We start from the raw sequence: 21,919 nt of genomic DNA, 5'->3' as shown, positions 1-21,919 counted from the left end.
TGCGTCCGATATGACGTAATATCGGTGGCGGACCCACAGCACTATCAGAAACGTTGCTATCAGAAATAGTGACCGACTGTTTTGACGTAATATGGTCGGTGTTTACATTAGCATCCCTAACACTCAGAGCTAACCTCTACTGGAGAGCATGTGTGTGAAGAAGCAGGAAATAAAAAGGAACTCACCTTGTGGTATAACCGGCAAGAGAGAAAGCCTTTGAGCTCCATACTGTTTCAGAGATAATCCTTGATAATCCATGATATGGCGTTTCATCACCGCAGTATTTAGTTTAGACAGTAGCTGCCGGTCCCGCATGAGCTCAGCCCCCTCCTTTTTCTATTTTTTATTATTCTATTTTGAGCAAAACACTTCATAGACATGTTTTTTATAAATGTTTATATATCTGAGACCTATGCTATTGCCTAAAAATAGCATGATAGGTGACCTTTAACATTATTGTGTTATATTTAAATCTTATTTTTAAATACCAAGTATGAATATTGCATATTTAGCATTTTAATTGTTAGGATCTCCCATTTATTTATACTAACATATTATGTATTTTGATCATCTTAAAATAACTTCATACTATCAAGGTTTCCTATCTGCTGACAAAAGCATGCAAAAAAATGGAAATGACCAAAATAAAAGCAAAATGTTTTTTTCCAATTTGGACCTAATGTCAGGAAGTGAGCTCCAATTACTAACTCATCACTTCCGTGCAAACACACATCCTGTAAAGCCTCTAATGCCTCACTTGCTCTTCACATTAGCATCTCTCCTCTGCCTCCACCTGTCTAAGGATCGGAGAGTGTTTCCTGTCCGGTTGACTTGTTGTTTAGGATTCAAGATGTTGCACACTGACAGCACAACATTATTATTTTAGTTCACACCTTAGAGGCTGAATCTCTGCTTGGTTGAATATAATTTGGAAGCATATTTGTGATTCACCTCCACACACATGTGCGCAAATAACCTTAAACCACTCTTTGATTAAAGGGGAATTTTAATGACTTCAATTTTGCTGTGATTTCCCAGGAGACACTTGTGAATGATTATTGTTTTTTAGATAAAGTTCGGCTTTTTTCTTTTGTAAGTCTTTTACTTTTAATTTTAAAATGGCCTGTATGGAAAGTAACCTCCAAAGAAAGGCAATTATTTCTGCTTTGCATTTGATATTACCATATACATCTGGGCAGATATCTACCTTCCCTGCTTTCTGTAATTCTGTATCTTCTCCTTATTGACCATCCCTTTGCTATTCCTTTTCCAGACCCTTATTTCCTTCTGTCAGCCACGCCCAGTAATGTTTATTTTTACTGTGTGCATTAGGTCGAGTGCATTGTCCTCCTCATGACCATCGACCAATGTAACATTAGCTTGTGCGGGGAAATTAGTGACGCTAATGCAGCATCGGAAGAGGAAGCAGAGCACTACTCTACAACCCTGTTTACACTAATTCATTTAGGTATGCACCTGGTCTAGCTTACCAGGTCCAGATAATGGACTATGTGCTGTGTAATGCAGAAAATCTCCATGAAGGCTTTTAAGCAATGTAGAACTACTTTGAAGTTGAACATTTACTTTACATTTTGGCATGAACAAGTAAAATCTAAGCTTTAATGTAAGCTGGATTCTAATTAGCTTCTTTTGTAGTTTATTTTAAAGGTGTTGAGGAGTAAAAAGTACAATATGTACCTCTGAAAACAAGTAAAATACAATTATAAGGGTGCATAAAATGGAAATAATCAAGTAAATAACAAGAACCACAAAATTGTATTTGAGTACAGTACTTGATTATTCCATTTAATACTATGTTTTACATTTTTGTTTGTTTTAAATTTCATTTGTAAGTTTTGTTTTATTGTGTTTTTATTGTGTCTTAAATTATGCTCTGGTACTTTTATGCCTTCTTAACAAGTGGGTTCATAGATCATTGTACGCCTCCTATATGGATGTCTTATTGTTTTGACAATAAGCACTTTGTGACTTTGTCTGTGAAAAGCGCTTTATAAATAGACTTTACTTACTTACTTACTTGATTATATACATACAACCAATGGTTATTGCTTTCATCTATTATTATAGCAGTACAAATAAGTTGGACTTATTGTTAGAAAATATTCCCAAATCACAGCATTATCAGAACAATAAACCATGAAATGTATCCCATAATGCCTTTCTAACTATTAGAAAACCTCTCTTTATATAAAAAAATATCTTTACTTGGCATTAATGTGTCAATTTGCATTAGGGGTGAAGCATTAGGCCCCCCCTGACACAAATTTACATAAGCACGAAGAAGCTCTGATGAATGTCTGTCGGTAGAATTTCCCTCTGACGGAACGACATTGACAGCACACTCTCTGTCCTTTTCTGTCAGAGTGTGTGTGAGCATTAATGATGAATAGCTCATTGATGGCGTATGAGACTGTGACAAACAGGACATTGATCATCTGGTCTGAAACACTCACTGAAACGCTCTCCAAACACCAGCGGCTGTGTGACCTAATTGCCTCGCAGTCACTTCTGATAAAGACATGCAAGCAGTCAAGGGGACAATTATAGAGGACGGACACTTGAAAAGGGCGCGAGGACAAGGGTTCTGTTATATGGCCATCACCATTAGCAGATGAGCAAGAGAAGAGGAACAAAAGAAGAGATATGGTGACAAAAAGTTAAGAGAAATTCCCAAAAAAGGGGAAATCCTTTTTATGATGGCTCATTTCATTAGCTAACACTTTTATCCTAAGCGACTTACAATAAGTACTTTCCCTTCAATCCGCCAATCCACAGTAAGTGCTGCTTCATTAGTTTTGAATGAGCTTAAAATTAAGAAACAAAACCAAAATGTGTGTTAGTTATAACGGCCAAGATGCATACTGTACACTAGATCAGTACCACATTGATTCTGTTCAGAGGTGGAAGAAGTACTCAGATCTTGTACTTAAAGGTCCCATGTCATGCTTTTCTGGTTATTAACCATCCCCTTGTGTGTTATGAAGGTTTTTATGCATGTAAACGGTCTGCAGAGTCAAAACCCTCAAAGTACACCCTGTAGCGAGTAGAAATCTAACACAGAAAATACCTCCCCAAAACGCCTCGTTGGAGATACGTCATTGTCCATTTGATTCTTCTGGGTACGCATGATGTCAACCGTATCCGGAACCAAATGGACCAATCCGTGAAGCCGTTACGTGATGTCCGCGGAGCCGTTACGTTAAGCCCCCGCTGATTGGTCCAAATTGACCAGTCCACGGACTTCCTCACACACACACTCAGTGCATGTAGCTCTGCTGATTTCTCCTCCCTGGCTGTAGGCTGATAACAGACAGTTGGGATCGCGGCGAAATTCTCTCTGCAGACCCATTCTCACAGCGTTTATCAACCTTTTTCTTACTCAATATCAAGCCACACTTATTGTTTTTACTTCGGCTGTGACTTTGTGTGTGCTCAGGATGAGTTTGGCTGTGTTTCGCTGTGTATCGCTAAACAAGGAAACAACACCTCCACGGAGCTTAGGGTTAGGGTTACCAAAGGGTTACCCTTAGCTTATATATACAATCTATGGTCCCAACCAATCCGAGCACCCTGTGCTCACAGGGAGGGTGGGGGCTGGAGCTACTGGAGCTAGGCTGAGAGTGAAATTCAGTGAATACACGTAGTTTACAGAGATGTTGTATGAGAAACCAATGTGAGTTTAGAAAATTGCACATTATAAATCTATTCTAGTAGACCTCAACAATTGAATTATGATCAGTGGAAATGGCCATGACATGGGACCTTTAAGTAAAAGTAGAAGTACCAGAATGAAGGAATATTCTATTACAAGTAAAAGTCCTGCATTCAAAATGTTACTCAAGTAAAAGTACACAAGTGTTAGCATCTAAATATACTTAAAGTATCAAAAGTACTCATTATGCAGATTAGTCAATTTTAGAATAATATGTTTTGATTATAATGATTGATCATTAAAGTGTTCTCAAAGCTGGTAAAGGTGCAGCTAGTTTTAATGACTTTGTATACTGACGGTAGCTTGTGAATTGACTAACTAACTAAAGCCTTATTTAAGTGTGGATTATATTTCACATCATTAATCAAGATCTGCAAGGTAATTAAAGATATTAAATAAATGTAGTGGAGTAAAAATACAAGATTTACCTCCAAATTGTAGTGGAGTGGAAGTACGAAGTAGCAAAACAAATTACATTTACGAGTAAACTACAAGCATAAAGAGGGGTGCCCAAATACATTGTGAGAATTCTGGTCTAATGGTATGGTCACCAGACTATGCAAGTCAAATGGGGCAATAGGGTCTCAGCCCCATTTGGGGTTAGGAATGGTGTCAGACAAGGTGGAATTATGTCCCCAGTTCTTTTTAATCTTTATATTGATGATCTGTCCAAGCGAGCCAAGCCTGTAATACTGGATGCATGATTGGTAGTACTCTGGTGAACCATATTATGTATGCCGATGATCTTGTTGTGCTGAGTCCATCTAGCGCTGGTGTTCAGCAGCTTCTTGATGTTTGTGTGTATGGTGTGGAACATGACATCAAATACAACGCCAGTAAGAGTGCTGTCATGATCTTTAGAACCAAAGAGGATAAATGTCTTAAATGTCCTGATTTTAAATTGTCTGATATTAATCTTAGTGTCTGTAATAAGTTCAAATATCTTGGACACTTTATTACAGAACAAATTACAGATGATGAAGATATTTATAGGCAATGCCGCATGATGCATGCACAAGCAAACATTCTCCTACGTAAGTTTGGTGCATGTACAGACAAGTGAAGTGAAGTTGTCTCTGTTCAGAGCATATTGCACACCGCTCTAAACTGCACATTTGTGGTCAAACTACAGAAAAGCAAGTTTACGTAAACTTCAAGTAGCTTATAATGATGCCATGAGAATATTGCTGAAGAGACCTCGATGGTCTAATGCAAGTGAAATGTTTGTGGCTGCAGGAGTCAATACTCTACAAGCTGTTTTAAGAAATCTCATGCATAAATGTATTTGCCGGCTTAATGACTCTGATAATGAAATCCTCTTGGCCTTATCGAACATAAGGTTTAGTGCTACACGCTACCAATCACAGCTGTAGAGACATTGGTATAGTTGTCTCTTTGTAGGACACTGATTTAAATTATTCTTAGACTATGAATTTTTTTTATGCTGTGTATGTCATTTATTATATGTAATGCCTTGTCTTTTATCTGGACCCTGAGTCTGTAATAAAGTTTTCATTCATTTATTCATCTCAAAATGGTACTACTTGTTCAGATTGGATCCTAAATAAAAAATATGTTAATAATAATAATGATAATAATAAAATCATCAATATAAGTTCATGTCTTCCTACTTCAAAATATTGCTGATAATACTACGCTTCCTGTAGGCGACCCCAATGTGTCCGCTCACCAAAATAAGATCAAACTTATTATATAAACCTTGGTTCTTGCAACAATGTAAATGAAAAAGAATCATGTTGGAATGAGATGGATCAACAGAGAGTAGAGTCATTGCAGGAGATCAACTGCCTGGTTTCAAGCAGAATGTGGAAACAGGAGAGATGGATGAGAAGGACACAGACACTCAGAGGATGGCAGCTGGACCACTTATTTGAAGCACTTGAAAAAAAAGAGCATGGAGGAAGAGAGGAGCCCTGCAGATGGTCATGGAGGCACTTAAGAGAGGATGGAAGGAAAAGAGAGATCAAAACGGCCTACTAATGAAAAGAGTTGATTGAATTTGTATTGCATAAAACTTATGATGAAAGCTGAACAAGTCCACTTTCTAGGAATTAACAAGAGTTCTCATTCCTGAAAGAATAAAAGAAGATGTGGATAGATGATGGTGACAGTATAAGAGAGGAGATGGGAGCAGGATGGGGAGATCATAGAGGCGATAGGACATAACAAACCTCTCCAAAGTGAATAGGAGAAATGACCTTGTTTCCCTTAAGTGGATTAAAAGCCAGGATGAGAGACACAAAGTCTATCTGCTTATGCTCAGATACAGATAAAGAAGACGGGAAGAGAGACAGACACACACAAGGATTTGTCCTCTTAGAATTAGAGAAATACAGAGAAGGTAGAAAAGGGAAGTGGGATGAGGAAGAGCGGGTAAATTAATGTGAAACTATTGAAAGGAGGAAGAGAAAGTGCATCTGTGCAGAGGAAGGAAATGAGATGTGATTCAGGGAGACCTTTGGACGGTAGAGACGGATTAACTGATGTTGTAGATAGTACAGGGTTAGATTCATGTCAGTGCCCGTTATGATTTAAACTAATCTCAGGAAAATGGAACACATTAGAAGTGACTTTAATTGCTGTTTTGTGAAAGCAAAACAATCCTGGCTATTTGGAATTCTCTGAAGTTAAAGGGGACCTATCATGCAAATTGCACTTTTGTACGTCTTTGTTACATGAATATGTGTCCCCGGTGTTCCAGGGAACTCACCAAGTGTCAGCAAACACAACCCTCTCTATTTTCCTCCATACCCAAATCTCTTAAAAAGGGGCTGCAACGGATCTGATACAGACTGATCCAGATTTGAACACTTCTGTGACGTCACAGAAGTGGCGCGACGGCTATTGGGCCAACTCCACCAATCAGGAGGAGACAGCCACGGACATTGCCGTTCGAAAGCGCTGGAGACGCTGTAGTACATATGCCAGGCCTGTAGTGTTAAATTGAGCGAAATGAGGAATGGCTAAAATGTATGATCTGTTTGGTATTTTGAAAAATAAAAAGTATAAATATGCCTTATATAGGTATGGTCCTATACTATATTATTCAAATATAGCATGATAGGTCCATTTTAAGGCACAGAAGTGAAAACAGATAGCATATTTTTAGCAACACCCTCTCTTGCTCTTTCTTCAAGCAAACATCTGTTGTTCTGGAAGTAACTGTAATAGAAGAATGACTGAAACACCTCCTTTGATCTGCAAAACATGTATCTGTAAACCACAACCACAGGAATACTCCAACCTTATGTTATGAATCTCTACTAAATCTAGTCATGACCTTTTTAACAAATTGGGCTTCAAACTGTTTAAAATCTAAAATGAACACATGACGGACAAACACGATTTTAGGAAGAGTATTATCTGTGCGTGATGCGGAGCACATCTCTCAGTGTGGGAGTAATATATTATATTCCACATCCCGGTGTGAAGAGTGATGCCAGTCTCCATCTGTACCACCACCTGCTGCCCTGCTAACGTCACACAGAGGTGTGAACAGCCTGACCTTGGCAGCATGTGTGTGTGGCAAGATCAAAAGCATGCATTGCTATAACTCATGCACCTTTTATATGAAACTATATTTTAGATCTAGAGTGTTTCCTCCTTCCTTCTGCATTCTTGCTGTTGAGTGTTTCCTGGGTGTGTGTGTTTTGCAGTAGCTGTGTTTGGGTGTGTGTGTCAGCAGGTCTGGGTGGGGTTTCCTCCCGTTCACCCGCCACACACTAAACTCAACTAGCTGACTACGATGGAAAACAAACTGAGAGAAAGTCAAAGAGAGGGAGACCACGGATTGAATGACTCCAGGTGTCTGGTTGAAGTCATAGCTGAGAAGAAAAAGTGTTGGAAAGTCGTGTTTTTACACACAACCAATTACGCAAAAATGTAGGAATGGTGTTTATTAACATCCCATAGCAGTTGGGTTTACACTTCACAGGATTGATGTACTGAGCATCTCTGAAATACAATAAAGAATATCATCTAGTTACTCCCATGTCATGATAACATTTTAAACTTTTTAAACTAATTGAAATGTTTACATTTACTGAGACTGCAGCTACAGATCAATGGCATGCAACCAGAGAGTGTTTAAGTGTAAGAATAATAATACAACCTCAGAATATAAGAATAAAAACACTTGAACTTTATTCAACTCTGACAACGGCTGCCTCATTTCAATTTCAGAGAATACACTTTTTTTAAATTAAGAAAAAGTCTAGACTGGCCCCCTGATATAACTTACATTTAAAGTTATTTGAATAGCCAACATTAACAGTAGTAATTATTACACTACGTATAAGCTGTTGCATTGTTCAGACACTTCACTATTGTTTTAAGACACAGTTTAAGAATGAGGAAACTTCTTAAAGGGAATCGTTCAACATTTTTAGAATTTGGCTTCTTTTACTGGTGGAGAATAACATTTTCATTACATATGTTTCTCGCTAGCAAAACATTTTTGACAAGCTAAAGTACCTATGTCATATGCAAAATTATATTTTAAGTCCAGTGTATGACTCTATTCATCTTTATTTTGAAAGCAGATTAAGACTTTAGTTATTAAAACCAAAGTTGCCTGCACTCCCTCTGCAGAAGCATCTTTGAAGAAGTTCGAAGTTTGAAGAAGAGGTTACTGCTCTGTAACCTCCTGGGGAGTGAAGGGAGAGGAGAAGCTTCCTCTGGGGAAATTATGAAGTTTCTCTTTTTTATTGTAATGTAATTCAAGAAATAAGGCTGCTTCTGAGCCCTCAGGGTGAAGACTTGTCTCACCCTTTTATAAGTCTTGGCCAAAGGCCAGTGAATTATAATGCTTCTCTCAAGTGAGAGTAAATGTTTGGAAGTCATTATTCCTGCGACTCAAAATGGATTTACAGGATGAACGCTGATCCAAGTGCAACTGTGTGGGGTGTGGGAATGGCTTAAGTGTTCTGCAGGAGGCCAATAAGGAGAGGGAAAACCCTTCTGAATAAATGCATACTCAAGGTGGCAGTGACAAAGATAGAGAAAGGCAGAGTGCTTCAGGCAGTAACAGCTAACATGATTACACAAAACAGAACACCCACCAACCTGGCAACATGTATACATTGTGATCTGTGTGTGTAGACGGAAAGCAGGCTCCCCTCAGTGTGTATGTATAGTTTTGTCATTTTCTTCTTTGTGACAGAGACATGATGAACTAATATCACCGTTTGAGGCCGCTAAACACAACTTCATTCATGCTGAAGTGAATCATTCAAAGATTGTGCCCACCTAAAGAGCAAAAAAAGCATTTGAAAGTAGCATTTCACTCAATGGAGTTTTAATCTAAGCAGACCCATTTCTTAAAACAATTTTTGACGTAGATTACAATACATCTATGTTAATTCAAAAGCAGAGAGGAAATAGGATACTTCACAGAAGAAGAAGCGAGGGAGGAAGACAAAACATCGCTAAGAATTCCTCCTCCTAAGAAGAGACGTAGATTAAGAGCAAAAGGGAGGCGGAGAAGGAGGAGAGGTAATTAAGTTGCTGGAGAGAGAAAAGAAGGAAAGAGGAAGAACGTCTTCTCATCCCTCTGTTACACTTTGATGGAGCAAGGCAGATCCTGTGGAGCGGAGAATGATTCAAAGAGAAGTGAAATGGTAGGAGGAAATGATGATAACAGACATATTTGTACTGAACACACCAACATGCTTTCTCTCTCTGTTCCACACACTTCTTCTATTCTCTTAGTCTTAACCACAACTGTCATCCATCCCTTGTAAAAGCTACTTATCTCTCCGAACAAACGGGAAGGACAGATATGAGAAGAAAAGAGAAATCTGGAGGGGGAAACGCTGAGCCAGGGCTGTGGGCAGTTTGAGAAAAGGAAGAGGGAGAGAGATTGCACCAAGTGGGAGAGGATTAGCGGAGATATAATAAACTGTAATCCTTTTCTTTTGAGAGATGGATCCAAGGATCTCTGATTGGGTGTCAGTTTGAAAGAGCTATCTGTCCGAGATATGCTTTTAGACTTCTTCTACCTTTAGCTCAAATGCTCCGGAGAGCAAAACCGCTCTCAACATGAGCTCTTTCTTCTCCCAGTAATGTGTCTTGATGTGAATTTAATTCTACATTTAATTACAAACACATACATTCTGGTATTCTTACCTGTGCTTTTACATTTGGATTTAAAGTAGATTTTTGAAAAATCTGTCACGCTGTCTCTTAAAAGTTCTGAAAAAAAAGATGTCCTCTCCTTAAACCGTCCCAGAACAGACTTATTTCAGCCCTCTATAACAAGGTGTCAGATCTCAGGTGTCTCTCCACAGATAAGCTCAGGGAGGTGGATATGGGCTTTTCGCTTCCAGTAGATACATGGACTTCTATACTTAAACTGGTTGATTCAACCTCTCTATGTGCGCGTCACTGCTTAATTCAGTTCAAAGTCTTACATAGAGCTCATATTCTCAATATAAACTCAAACATCCCAAATGTATCCTGATGTTAGTCCAAACTGTGATACATGCCAAACTGCTGAAGCCTCTCTCATTCATATGTACTGGTCCTGCCCTCGCCTCAGTATGTACTGGACAGAGATCTTTCAAACTTTATCCCAGGTGTTCAGTACTGAACTGATTCCAAATCCTCTGGCTGCCATATTTGGGGTTATAGGAAAGGAGATGTTTTTAACTGCAGAATGGCGGCGATCTCTGTCCTTTGCTATCCTCCTAGCTCGTCGAGCCATCATGCTTAAATGGAGGGACAGTGTCACGCCACTCACTCACAATGGTTGACGGACGTTATGTCCTGTATGAAACTTGAAAAGATCAGATATTCACTTAATATTCAAACAGGACATTTCAGGAAGCCTGGGAACCTTTTCTTAATGCATTCCACACACTATAAAACCATCTGCTATTGGTATAGCCTATCTGCAGCATATGTATGTATGGATGTGTGTGTATACAGCAGATTTGTATGAGTATAGGTATTTGTTGCATGTTTGTGTATCTAACAATGTTCCTGATGAATAATCGTGTGTGAGGCTCACTGGCAGTGAATGTAGGGGATTACTTTAGTCGTTGTTATTGTTTGTTTGTGTTCTTTGTAATAATGTGTTCTCTTTGTGCATACAATCAGAACAGACCACTGTCTCATTTGTATGCATATATTTTGCTTTCCATCTGTAAATGACAAACACTGTTTATGCATTGTCGAAACACAATACGAATATTTTTGATCATAAAGATATGAAGAATCCTGGCAGGATTTTAAGGGGAAAAGACTCCTTTATGTGTGATTTTGTAAAATTGTTGCAAAATTATAGCTACTCTGGTAATTATATTACAAAAAGACTGATGTACCATTTACACTAGGAGGACCTAATTCAAAGCCTATTCAAATCTATTCTTCAAATCTATTCTGCAGTATTTTCAAAATCTACCTGTAAGTGTTTCAATAATAAAAATTCGATATGAAATATTAGACATTGTGGAAAGGAAGCTTCTGTAATGGTGATATAGTTTGCAAATGTAAAATAGACTGAACATCATCTTTTTTTATCACAGATTTAAGACATTGCAGTTTAAATATGATGCATGTGGATAGAGGGGATGTAGCTCAGTGGTAGAGCGCATGCTTCGCATGTATGAGGTCCTGGGTTCAATCCCCAGCATCTCCATATTTACTCATGACGTGAGAGTGTACTGGGGAAGCAAGTCATTTGTGTTTAAGACAAACAGTAAGATTTGGGTTCATTGGAAATATGGTGGTTGCGTTCAGTATATACTCAGCTGTGAACCTCTTGAAGGAGCAGTCGGCTGTGTTTGTGTATGTATTAGGAAATAATGTTTACCTCAGAGCTAAATTAAAAGCAATAAAGGAGTTCATTGATGTGAGACGGGCGGGTGGATTGATATAGGACAGATCATGACGGAATAATACACAACCTTCAAAGGCAATCTCTAAAAACGCTGTGTGGTGTTTGAATAGAAAAACGTCTGTCACTTGAAACCTGGATTTGGGGATTAAATGTACGTAGATGGAATGACTGTGCTGTTGTCAGATTGAGAAGCCTTTGCAAACTGAGTATTTGAATGAAATAAAAGCTTTGACAAAGCTGAGAAGTGATGTGAAAAAGACTTGAACAGTTTGAATGAATATTTGTCAAAATATGATGATGAGCAAACAGATTTAGAAAGCTGTTCGAAAGGATTAACAGGGAGCTTTTAGAAGCATAGATTTTCATAAAACTGCACCTTATTATAAAGCATGAGAAAAAAGGGATTACACAAACAATTACAGAATAATACTTATTTGCATTCAGATTGAAATAATATGCAGAAAAGCAAGTAAAAATAAATAAAGACTGTGGCACACACAAGGTATGCACATTCAGATACAGTGATACTGATGTAGCTCTCAGCTTCTCCCACGGAACAAATAGAGACAGATTAAAAGTCCTTACTGGGGATGTAGCTCAGTGGTAGAGCGCATGTTTTGCATGTGTGAGGTCCTGGGTTAGGGTTCCTGGGTTAGGGCTGCACATAACTGGTGCGCAGGTTAGCACTGTCTATCAATGTTTCCTTAACCTCCTCTGTCATATAGTGCACTGGGAAGTTGCATGTAAAACATGCATCTTGTCTAAACATATTGGTAACATTTGTGACTTGTATAATTTATAGTTGATGGGATCGCTGGTATTCAGAGGGGATGTAGCTCAGTGGTAGAGCGCATGCTTCGCATGTATGAGGTCCTGGGTTCAATCCCCAGCATCTCCATTTGGTTCAAAACAGATAAAGTAATCCTCCAGGACTGACTTTAAAATAGTTTAGGTTATAAAATAATTCCTGTATTTCCTGTGATATATGGAAACAAGCTGTTTATAAAAACCTGTTAGAACATTCATGAGTGTCATGCTAGCTGTCAAGCAAATGCTTTTTTAACAATTGAAAAAATATATATTTCACACACAGTGTGTTTGACCTGCTTTGATTAGCCAAACAGAACACAACACTTCAAGGTGATCTCTACATGTTAACCTCTAGTAGCCCTATGTAAACAAAGGCATTTGCCAACAAAGGCACTGAAATAGGATTACTGCATGTTAGAAAACATCCATGTAAACAGTCAAACATGTTAAAAAATATGTTAGACAAAGGACATACACACACTTGTTTGGCTTTAAGGATAAATGCAATGCACTCAGTAATTTGTTGATGTCTAACAGAAGCTATACTATGCTCATTATGATCAGAGATTAAAAAAAGAGACAGTTACCAGTATCATTAATACAAGTGGAGAAATTGTGTCACATTGGAATGCAGGAGTTCAAAGCACTGTGACATGAAGCGCTGGTGGCTTTCAAGCCTACAGCATCCCAGTATGTACCATATCAAGATACTTTAGATATGGAAAGATGAACTACTCAACATCGGTATGGAGATTTTTCTCAGAGGGAAATGTCTATTTCTGATGATGGAACAACTTTCTAGGAGTGGAATCTTTCACATGCGAACCCCTCCTTTGATTCATTGACATTCACACCATTTATAGAATCCGAGATGTGCAGTTTTCAACAAGGCTGCATTCATTAAAGCAGCCTGTTTCTGATCACAGCTGAGTCACTGCAGCTCTGCAATATGTAAAGAAGTCATTGTGTGAAAGATGCCGTCTTGACTGTACATGCAGACACCATATCATTTTTGAGAGGAGCTTAGATGCATTCTGCAATATGACTGTACTATATCGTTACATAAAGACTTTGACAAACCATAGATTTGCTGTAAATATCATATTTTAAATGTTACATACAGGGGATGTAGCTCAGTGGTAGAGCGCGTGCTTCGCATGTATGAGGTCCTGGGTTCAATCCCCAGCATCTCCATTTGGTTCAAAACAGGTAAAGTACAGTAGATAGGAAAGTACAGGCAAATGCAAAGAAGTCTCTCTGTAACTCTTGACTTCAGGAAGACATTTGCAATTAGTTTCATAATGTGACAGTAAATCTGAGGCCTGCCCCTTTAAACAAAGACACAACCACTAACAACTGTAAAATGGTTACTTCATTCAAATCCTGTTAATCTCATGTAGGTGATAGGTGTATCAAAGTGCTGCAAAAAAGGGAAAGCTGACATAATTTCCCTGAAAAAGCAAAGAAATAGAGATTAGTGGACTTTAGGGAGCCTCTTAACTTCTGGAGGAATGATCATGTCAAGGTTACCCTGTGTTTTCCGTACATTTTGTTGTGGTTCAAGCTGGCTCTAGGATACAGAGAGAGAAAGAGATGCAGCTAAGGGGAGAAAGGCCAGGTGTTCATGGAGACAGTCAGGCGGCAGTCATTTATCACTGTAGCTGCTCCAGACAGTGCTCGTGAGCATGCATGTGTCCGTGCACGTGCAAAGACTGTCCGTCACAGTGTGTGTTCTCTAGTGCGTACGATGACTTTGCAAAAAATAAACTGATGATTCTATTTCGAGAGTTAATAAAAGCTTACTTTTGCATCAATGTGAATACAACGTGTGCTGGTGTGGGCCAAATGGAGAACATTATGCAGAAGCTGCATTGTTGTGTGATGCTTGTTTGGATAATGACATTGAACAGGACCTTCCTTTGGCACGCAGTAGAAAGTTAATATCAGATATATCATTTGTCTCTCATTGTCACTATCGTGTTGAGGAAGGTTCTAGACACTTCACGGATGAACCACAGAATCACATGGAAAACGTGCTGTGTCACCTCTCCCGCTGTATCCGCTTGACAACCTTTGACTTTCACAATCTTTCTGGCAGTTTGGGGACAGACTCTGCTGGAGTTACAGCACAGATGGGGCAATATTTCACCACACGCAGTCTGGCAACTAAAATGATATTTGGGTTGATGCCAGCACTACCGTCACCCACCCCATAATGCAACCTGCCAGAGGCTAGATCTGCACATCTACTGATACTGTTATCATCGTGTGTCTGTCACTAAGCTTGGTATTTATTGATCTGATTCTCTCCACTCCGCCCTTTTGCACCATTTCTTTGTATTTCTTTGTCTCCCTCTTTTCAACGGCAGGCCTCTGCCCTTCTCTGTTCTGCCTTCACTTCTACCCTGTCATTGAGGTCTGACCATTTTATAAAACAACGACTGTTAATTAATTGCATCAACAGAATGCAGAAGAGGTCAGCAGACACTAATACAGCGAAGACTGAAAACAAACACCCCCTCAGTAACAACCTTGTTTTTACTTATCCTTCTAACATCCCTTTTTGGCCAGCCAACTTTATTCTTAAAATGCTATATTGCATCATTTCCTCCACAAACTCTGACCTCGATTTCATCATGGGGAATAAGAAAAGAAAAGCTCTTCAGCACCGTTTAGCGTGAACGAGCCGCATCCCTGGGGAATGCTCATCTAAAAAAGAAGCTAGTTACTTATAGACCTTACGTTTTGTCTGCAACGGTTATTATCCGTCTGGCTCTTATGACACAGTATCCTACAGTATGTGTCTACCATGTGGAGGAATGCAGTTACAACAACTAGTTATGTAGAAAGTGGACATAAACAAACAGGAAATGCAGGGAGGGAGAGGAGTATGACATGCAACAGCCATGATAAATGATGCTACTTAGTTATTTGGGGTTATCCAATATTGTCAGATTATTATATCTTCATTGTTTAAGTACAATGTATAAAACTTAAGAGCTGAAACCACAAGGCATTTACATTTTTTACTATGAATCCGAACAATGGGAATAAAGTGATTTTGCCGCTGTCTCTCCCTAAGGATCCAAAGCATCCAGTGTGGGACAACTTGTCCGATGTTCTTCAGTCAACAACTTGGCTGTGAGAAGGAAAACCAAAACCACCAGTGCCATAATCATCTCTGTCTCTCTCTGCTCTGTGACCCGTTTCTCCATGTCCCTGCTGCTCGAATGTACAACTACATATCAGGCCGGGGATTCAAGGAAACCCTGGCTGAAATTCAACAAAAACAGGATGCTTATCGAGGCGTTGGCTCTTAAGACACTCACACACATGTTTGTGCTTTAATACCCTAACCCTAACCATCACAACTGCATGCATGGACAACTGTATAGCCATTACCGGAAAGAGCTGTATTTGAGAATGGAAGTGTCCGCATTTTTAGACAAATTCAGGCAATGGCAGGAGTCTCCGTTTTTCACGCCCTACTCAGGCACCACCCCTCGTCTAAATCAAACTAAGTATTTTCAGTAAGTGAGACCACTTCTGACACAGACTGATCTCCAGTTGTGTGCTACTTGTGTGAAAGGGAAACTCCAGACAATGTGCGGACCTGCTTCTCCGGATATAAGGAGTTCATATGAGGAAATAGCTTAAGATCCAACCTTAACCTGTCAAACTTAACCCTTAAAAAGCACTTAGCAGAAGTGAGGAACACCCAAAATGTTCACACTTTCAAATTATGAGGCTAAATGAGTTACACGGCAGTCAGGTTTTTGAAAAGTAAGAAATGTGTGTGTTTGTGGCAGTTGACACTTACACATACGTAATCAGTCTTTATTCAAGACAAGAGTTGGGACCACTTTTCTTAGCATGAGGTAAGTGAGTGACGATCAGTGTTGGGGAAGTTACTTTTAAAAAGTAGTGTTTGCTCGTTACTCGTTACTTCTTTAAAAAAGTAATCCCTTACTTTACTTAGTTACCCTCCAAGGAAAGTAACTTTTTACGTTACTCGTTACTTTTACGTTACTTTTATGTTGCTCGACTTTGGGCAGAACCCCATCTCTGTTCCTAAATGTTTAGGCTTACATAAAGTTCTACTATGGAGGACATAACAGATATTTCTTTTGTGCTCTTTATTATAAAAAATATGCCACAGAGCACTTAACAAAACATTGGGCTATAAGCGTCAACACCACCACTAAACAATAATATCAAACAATATCAATATAAAATCATAATCATTAAACAGGCTAGCCCCCAAATAGGTGCAAAGCTAGTGCAAATCATATCAATAGGCTCCTTAGGAACAACATGATGAAAACCTCAAAATGGCTCATGTGTCTCAAAATAAAACATGCCTCATGTAAATCCAACAGAAAAATAATAACTTAAAAATGTCTTGATATCAATGGCTTGTGTAAATAAAATAAAATGGCATAATACAGCTTGGAAGCAAAGACATTTTAGCCAAAATAAAATCAAGAACAACTTAAAGCAGGACTGGCCTCCGAATTAAAAGGCTATGTTCACTGAATATGCTGGCCCTTCTTCACGGTATGATAATATCATCATTTCCCCGGGGATCTTGAGCTACTAGCTTCATGCTAGCATGTTTTCCTTTCAAATGCTTGGTGAGGTTGGCAGTTGAGTTAATGGCAGTGGACAAAAGTTTCTGGCCAGGGCACAACGTACACCTTACACTCACATCTTTCCCCTTAGTTTCAACAAGTTCGAAGTAATGGGAATACCTCCATCCCTCGAATGTTAGCGTTGGCTGCGCCTGCTTCTCGCTTGCCATCACTGCTCTTCAGTCTTCATGCCACCACCAGCGGCCAGCCTCTATCACGTACAGTGTGGAATGAGAGCTCGTGCCTGCGTAAGCACGCAGCTGAGTAGGCAGTGTGTCACACTGTCACTCGTCCCTGGGAAAAGTAACGTTCCGGCGAATTGAAAAAGAAACTACGTTACGTTACCAAATTTTCCGTAGTAGCGCGTTACACTACTTTTTACCCGGAAAAAGTAGTTACGTTACTGTAACGCGTTACACCCAACACTGGTGACGATTAGAGGGAGTTAAAAAATGAGTTATGGCTTTACTTCCAAGTTTGACTTTGTTACAAAAAGAAAAATGGATACTCCACCCACTTCCTATAATATACTGCACACCATGGACTTACACAGGGAGCTCAAATAAAGAGTCTGGTGTTCAGTGAGACATGTTTGCTGCACAGAGCAATCCCTCCCAGCATCTGACACACACGGAGACTATTAAGATTCCACAACGCACCCAGATTCCAGAAATTGCCAGAATAAACATTGCTCCATAAATATCTGCGTATTAGATTTGCTGTATTAGTTTCACATTTCTTAAAATTAAAAAGTGATTTACAAATTGAGGGAATAAACTGGACATATTTTAAATAGTAAACTGTCATTTTGAGCAGTTTTGTATCTACTCTTGTGGGTTACACCCCAACTGCAGGTATTTGAACTATTTGTTGGCTCTGTCAATTTTCACTAGTGTAGCAGTAGCTTAAAAACACAATTTCATGACCTTTATAGCATTCAGAAATACCGAGTACAAATCATACAGGCCAGACAGCTAAACTTCTTATCTTTGATTTAACCCAGCTTCAGTCTTCAGCCTGATGAACTCTGAGGTCAATAGGGGCTCTTGGATGTAGCACTGACCCCATTTGATGTTCTCACAGAACTTCACCCAAAGTATTTGTGGTTTTACACAAATTAATGTCCCGGACTGATATAAAATATAGAGCACAATCAGGGCGATAGTTTTCATGCAAATCATATGGTCCTATAGGTTTAACTGCATATATTACTAAGCCAATTACTACAGCAAAGGAAGAGTATAATAAGAAAATATGTCAGGGATGTTTTTTTTGAAGTCCTTCTGTCTGTCATCAACATTCTGATTTTTATGAAAACTTAATGGAAGGGTGTTACATGGGCACAGGAATAGCCCCAAAAATTGTGAAGCAGATCTGAATCACAGGGCGGATACACCAACGTCTCTTTAATTTCACCACATTGCGAGATACGACTTTTGTGTTGCAATTATGAAATATCTGAAAAAATGTTTCCATGTCTCCGATTTCAATCATTTTAGATTTACCTTATTAGGAAACACAGGATATACCAATTGAAACTGACACCTCTGTCACACAGGAACAAAAAACACCCATACTTTTAGTGAATCTGACTAAGTAGAGAAGCCTTCTACACGCTCTTACGACCAATAACAATGTGTTTGGAGATGTTATGGTCGAATCAATAATGTTTCTCCACTGTGGAAAGAACCGTTTTTAATAACGCAGCTTTATGTGGGACAGCAGTGGTCTCGTAGCACGCTGCTGTTGACACAATGGAGAGAGTGTGGGCTGTAGTATCAAAGAACTGGAGACTGGTTTGAACCACTCAGGGCGGTAAACACTTGGAGGAACACAGTGATCGGGTCCCAGCAGCTAAGAGGGTGCAGGCATCGTCACTATCATCACACTGTGGTAGCAACATAACAACGTCTCCAAGGCTCTATTCCAAACATTTCTTTGTTAAATATAATTGCTTTTTTATTGAAAATGGAGAGACAGGAATAGGCATCACTCATGAAATAGAGTAGCTGCAGAAGAAATAAATACAGATTGTTTTCCTACTATCCAGAATAAACACACCCAATTGATGTTGAAATCAAGCCAAAGGGTCCTTAACAAACGTCCTGAGAACTACAATTATCTAGTAGAACTACATTAAAACTGGATACTATCTGCTTTTAACACAAATGTGTCCTAATATACTTTACGTCACTCACAAATGGCATCCCATTCACTGTAACAGCAGATCTATTTAACCAAAACAACATCCAAAGAAGTTTAGTGTAGAGAACAGGGTCACATCTACGGTATTTCACTTTAAATTTGAGTCAAAAATAATCACGAGGAGGTGAAGACAAACAAGGCGGGAATACATAACTGACATAACTGTGCCAGGTGAGATAAAGCTCACAGCCTCATTAATACCCAGACACTTCTGAGAAAAACAAAGTTGCTGTTAGTTCAGTGTTTATCAGCGTGGAATGAATACTTCAGATGGTGCATTAATATATGTTCTCCACAGACTCCACTGCCTGTGTTTACCCTCTCTTACACTTGCTCTCATTTTCCTCTCCTCCCTCCCCCCTGCGTGTTTTTCTCTCGCTTTCTATTTCTCTCCGTCTCCTCTTTCCCTCCCCTTCATTTCCATCCAAATACTCCCTGCACTCTCCACTTATTCAGACCTCACCACTTGAACCTTCGTGTAATTACAAAGAGTGGCATATCATTATGGAGTTTCTGAGAGGATTGGGAAATGTTTGGATTGAAGCCAACTTCTCTAATTTGTGAAATGTGTCCTGAGTGTTGACTGCAGATATGTAACTAACGGTAAAACATGCAGTGTGATAAATGGGGCACCACTACACAACTCTAGTGAAGATGAATAAGAAAGCGCAGGGGGAGAGTATGTGGAAGGTGAGGGGGGAGACAAAGGAATGTTTGTGTGTAAATCTCTACCTTCAGTGTCAGTGTGTGTGTCTTCAGGTGAGGGGTTGTCCTGGCCCCATTCTGCAGCACTGTAGATCTGAACCACCAGGAGCCGCTTCAGTGACACCAGGTCGGCGTCTTTGAGCCCCTTCTCCAGCTGACGAACAACACCCCTCCCTGGCTGGCTGGTCACCACGGTCACCTGTCAATATAGCAGAGAGTAATGCAAAAAAGGCCCCAGCAAATCGAAAATACAAATGATTGAACTCAAATGAGAACAGTTTAAATTCCATAATATCTAACATTTCGGCATTATATGTTCAAAAAAGGACTGCACTTAGTTTAATATTTTGTTAAGTTGTGTTCCACACATTATACTAAGTGTTCCAAACCATTTTCAAACCCAAAGAAAGGGGATTCAAAGTAATGCATTTCATTTGGTCTTCTGTAATGGCAGTGTATTGCCTTTGCACACGCTCCAGCATTGTAGTTTTCTGCCAAAAAGTGTTCATATATGTATTTTTATTAAGTTTAAGGCCACATTTTTACAAGCTTTTTTTAGATCTTGGTAGTTTTTAACTATACATTTGACCGGATGAAGGATTTTAGTCATCAAAGGCCTGAATACTTGAATTTATCAGGGAAACAAGATGCATCGCTTCAGATTAAAGAGGAGAGTTAACACTGTTGCTCCTTATTAACTACAATAAAAAACCTCAAAGCATTTACAATTTTAATATTATCAAGCCACATTCCTCCCCACAACTCCTTCCTAAACTCCCACTTCTGAATTGTTACAGCTGGCGTTATGAAAGATGGACTTTGTGTTTGAAGTTCTCATATGTTCAAAAGAACAAGCCACAACATCACCACAGCAAAGCATTCTTTGGGACTGACTGTTGAGTTTCTTTTGTACTTTAGAGACGTGACATACAGTTAATTACTGTTACTAAATCAAACACATGATGTAAGCACCGCTGTCAAAGTCTCAGTTAAGCAAACTCCCTCTAACTGAAAAGTGGCGCACTATATGTTATAATGACAAAGCTCCACACTGAAATTATGTTTTCATGAGGAGAAAAAAACACAACTTTAACTGCCATCTTAACATATGATCTGAAAGGTTAATGTTTTCTGTGACTGAGCTATTATTATCTCACGGTCGTGGCGCCGGGAATAAACAAAACTGCTGGTGATGCTGTACGTTTTCTAGTTATCCAAATTATTTTCATAATGAATATTTCTGCTGTAAGAGCGTATTTAAATAGGCACTCAGTATGTCTAATGACGGAAAGAGATGATATTAGTTTCCTGTTGCATTTACATGTCTAATGGGGGGAAACCGATAAACTAATGTCCCTACTTCCTAAATCCAATTAAAAGTAAATGATGATTATAATGGGATTATTGATGGGTTCTGTTCCCGCTTCCTGCTGTTTGGCCAAAAGCAGAATCTGCTGCTGACATCCACACACATATGAAGGCTTAAAACATATGTATGAATCAGGACATGTATTGAGTAAGTGGATCAGCAACACACGCACGCACGCACGCACGCACGCACGCACACACACACACACACACACACACACACACACACACACACACACACACACACACACACACACACACACACACACACACACACACACACACACACACACACACACACACACACACACACACACACACACACACACACACACACACACACACACACACACACACACACACACACAGATCCCTGTCTCTGCTTAGTGTCTCCCTCTGTCTCCTAATGGTGCTATTCATATCTGCTGCTGTCGGAAACAGTGGCTCTTAAATGTAATCATCTGTCCAGAGCTTCCTAATAAAGCTGGTCAGATTTGAGGAATCCTTGTCAACAACCCAGCGCCTTGTACCCAGAGGACATGTTGAAAATTAAAAAAGAAAGACTGACATCAGTTTGCTGCCCATATGTCCAACATTTAAATGTAA

The 21,919-nt window shown here is 39.3% G+C and overlaps 1 protein-coding gene across 1 annotated transcript in view; it reads right to left on the bottom strand.

Moving 5' to 3' along the window:
* The window catches only part of m1ap (meiosis 1 associated protein), a 52,735-nt gene that overhangs the window by 22,273 nt on the left and 8,543 nt on the right, over positions 1-21,919 (bottom strand). The window contains exon 4 of the mRNA XM_079670773.1: positions 19,973-20,144. Coding sequence (XP_079526899.1) covers positions 19,973-20,144 — 172 coding nt within the window. The remainder of the gene's footprint in view (positions 1-19,972; positions 20,145-21,919) is intronic.

The sequence above is a fragment of the Notothenia rossii genome, assembly GCF_949606895.1.
Source record: "Notothenia rossii genome assembly, chromosome: 3".
In the NCBI taxonomy this organism is placed as follows: Eukaryota; Metazoa; Chordata; class Actinopteri; order Perciformes; family Nototheniidae; genus Notothenia; species Notothenia rossii.
This window is presented reverse-complemented; position numbering and strand designations above follow the sequence as displayed.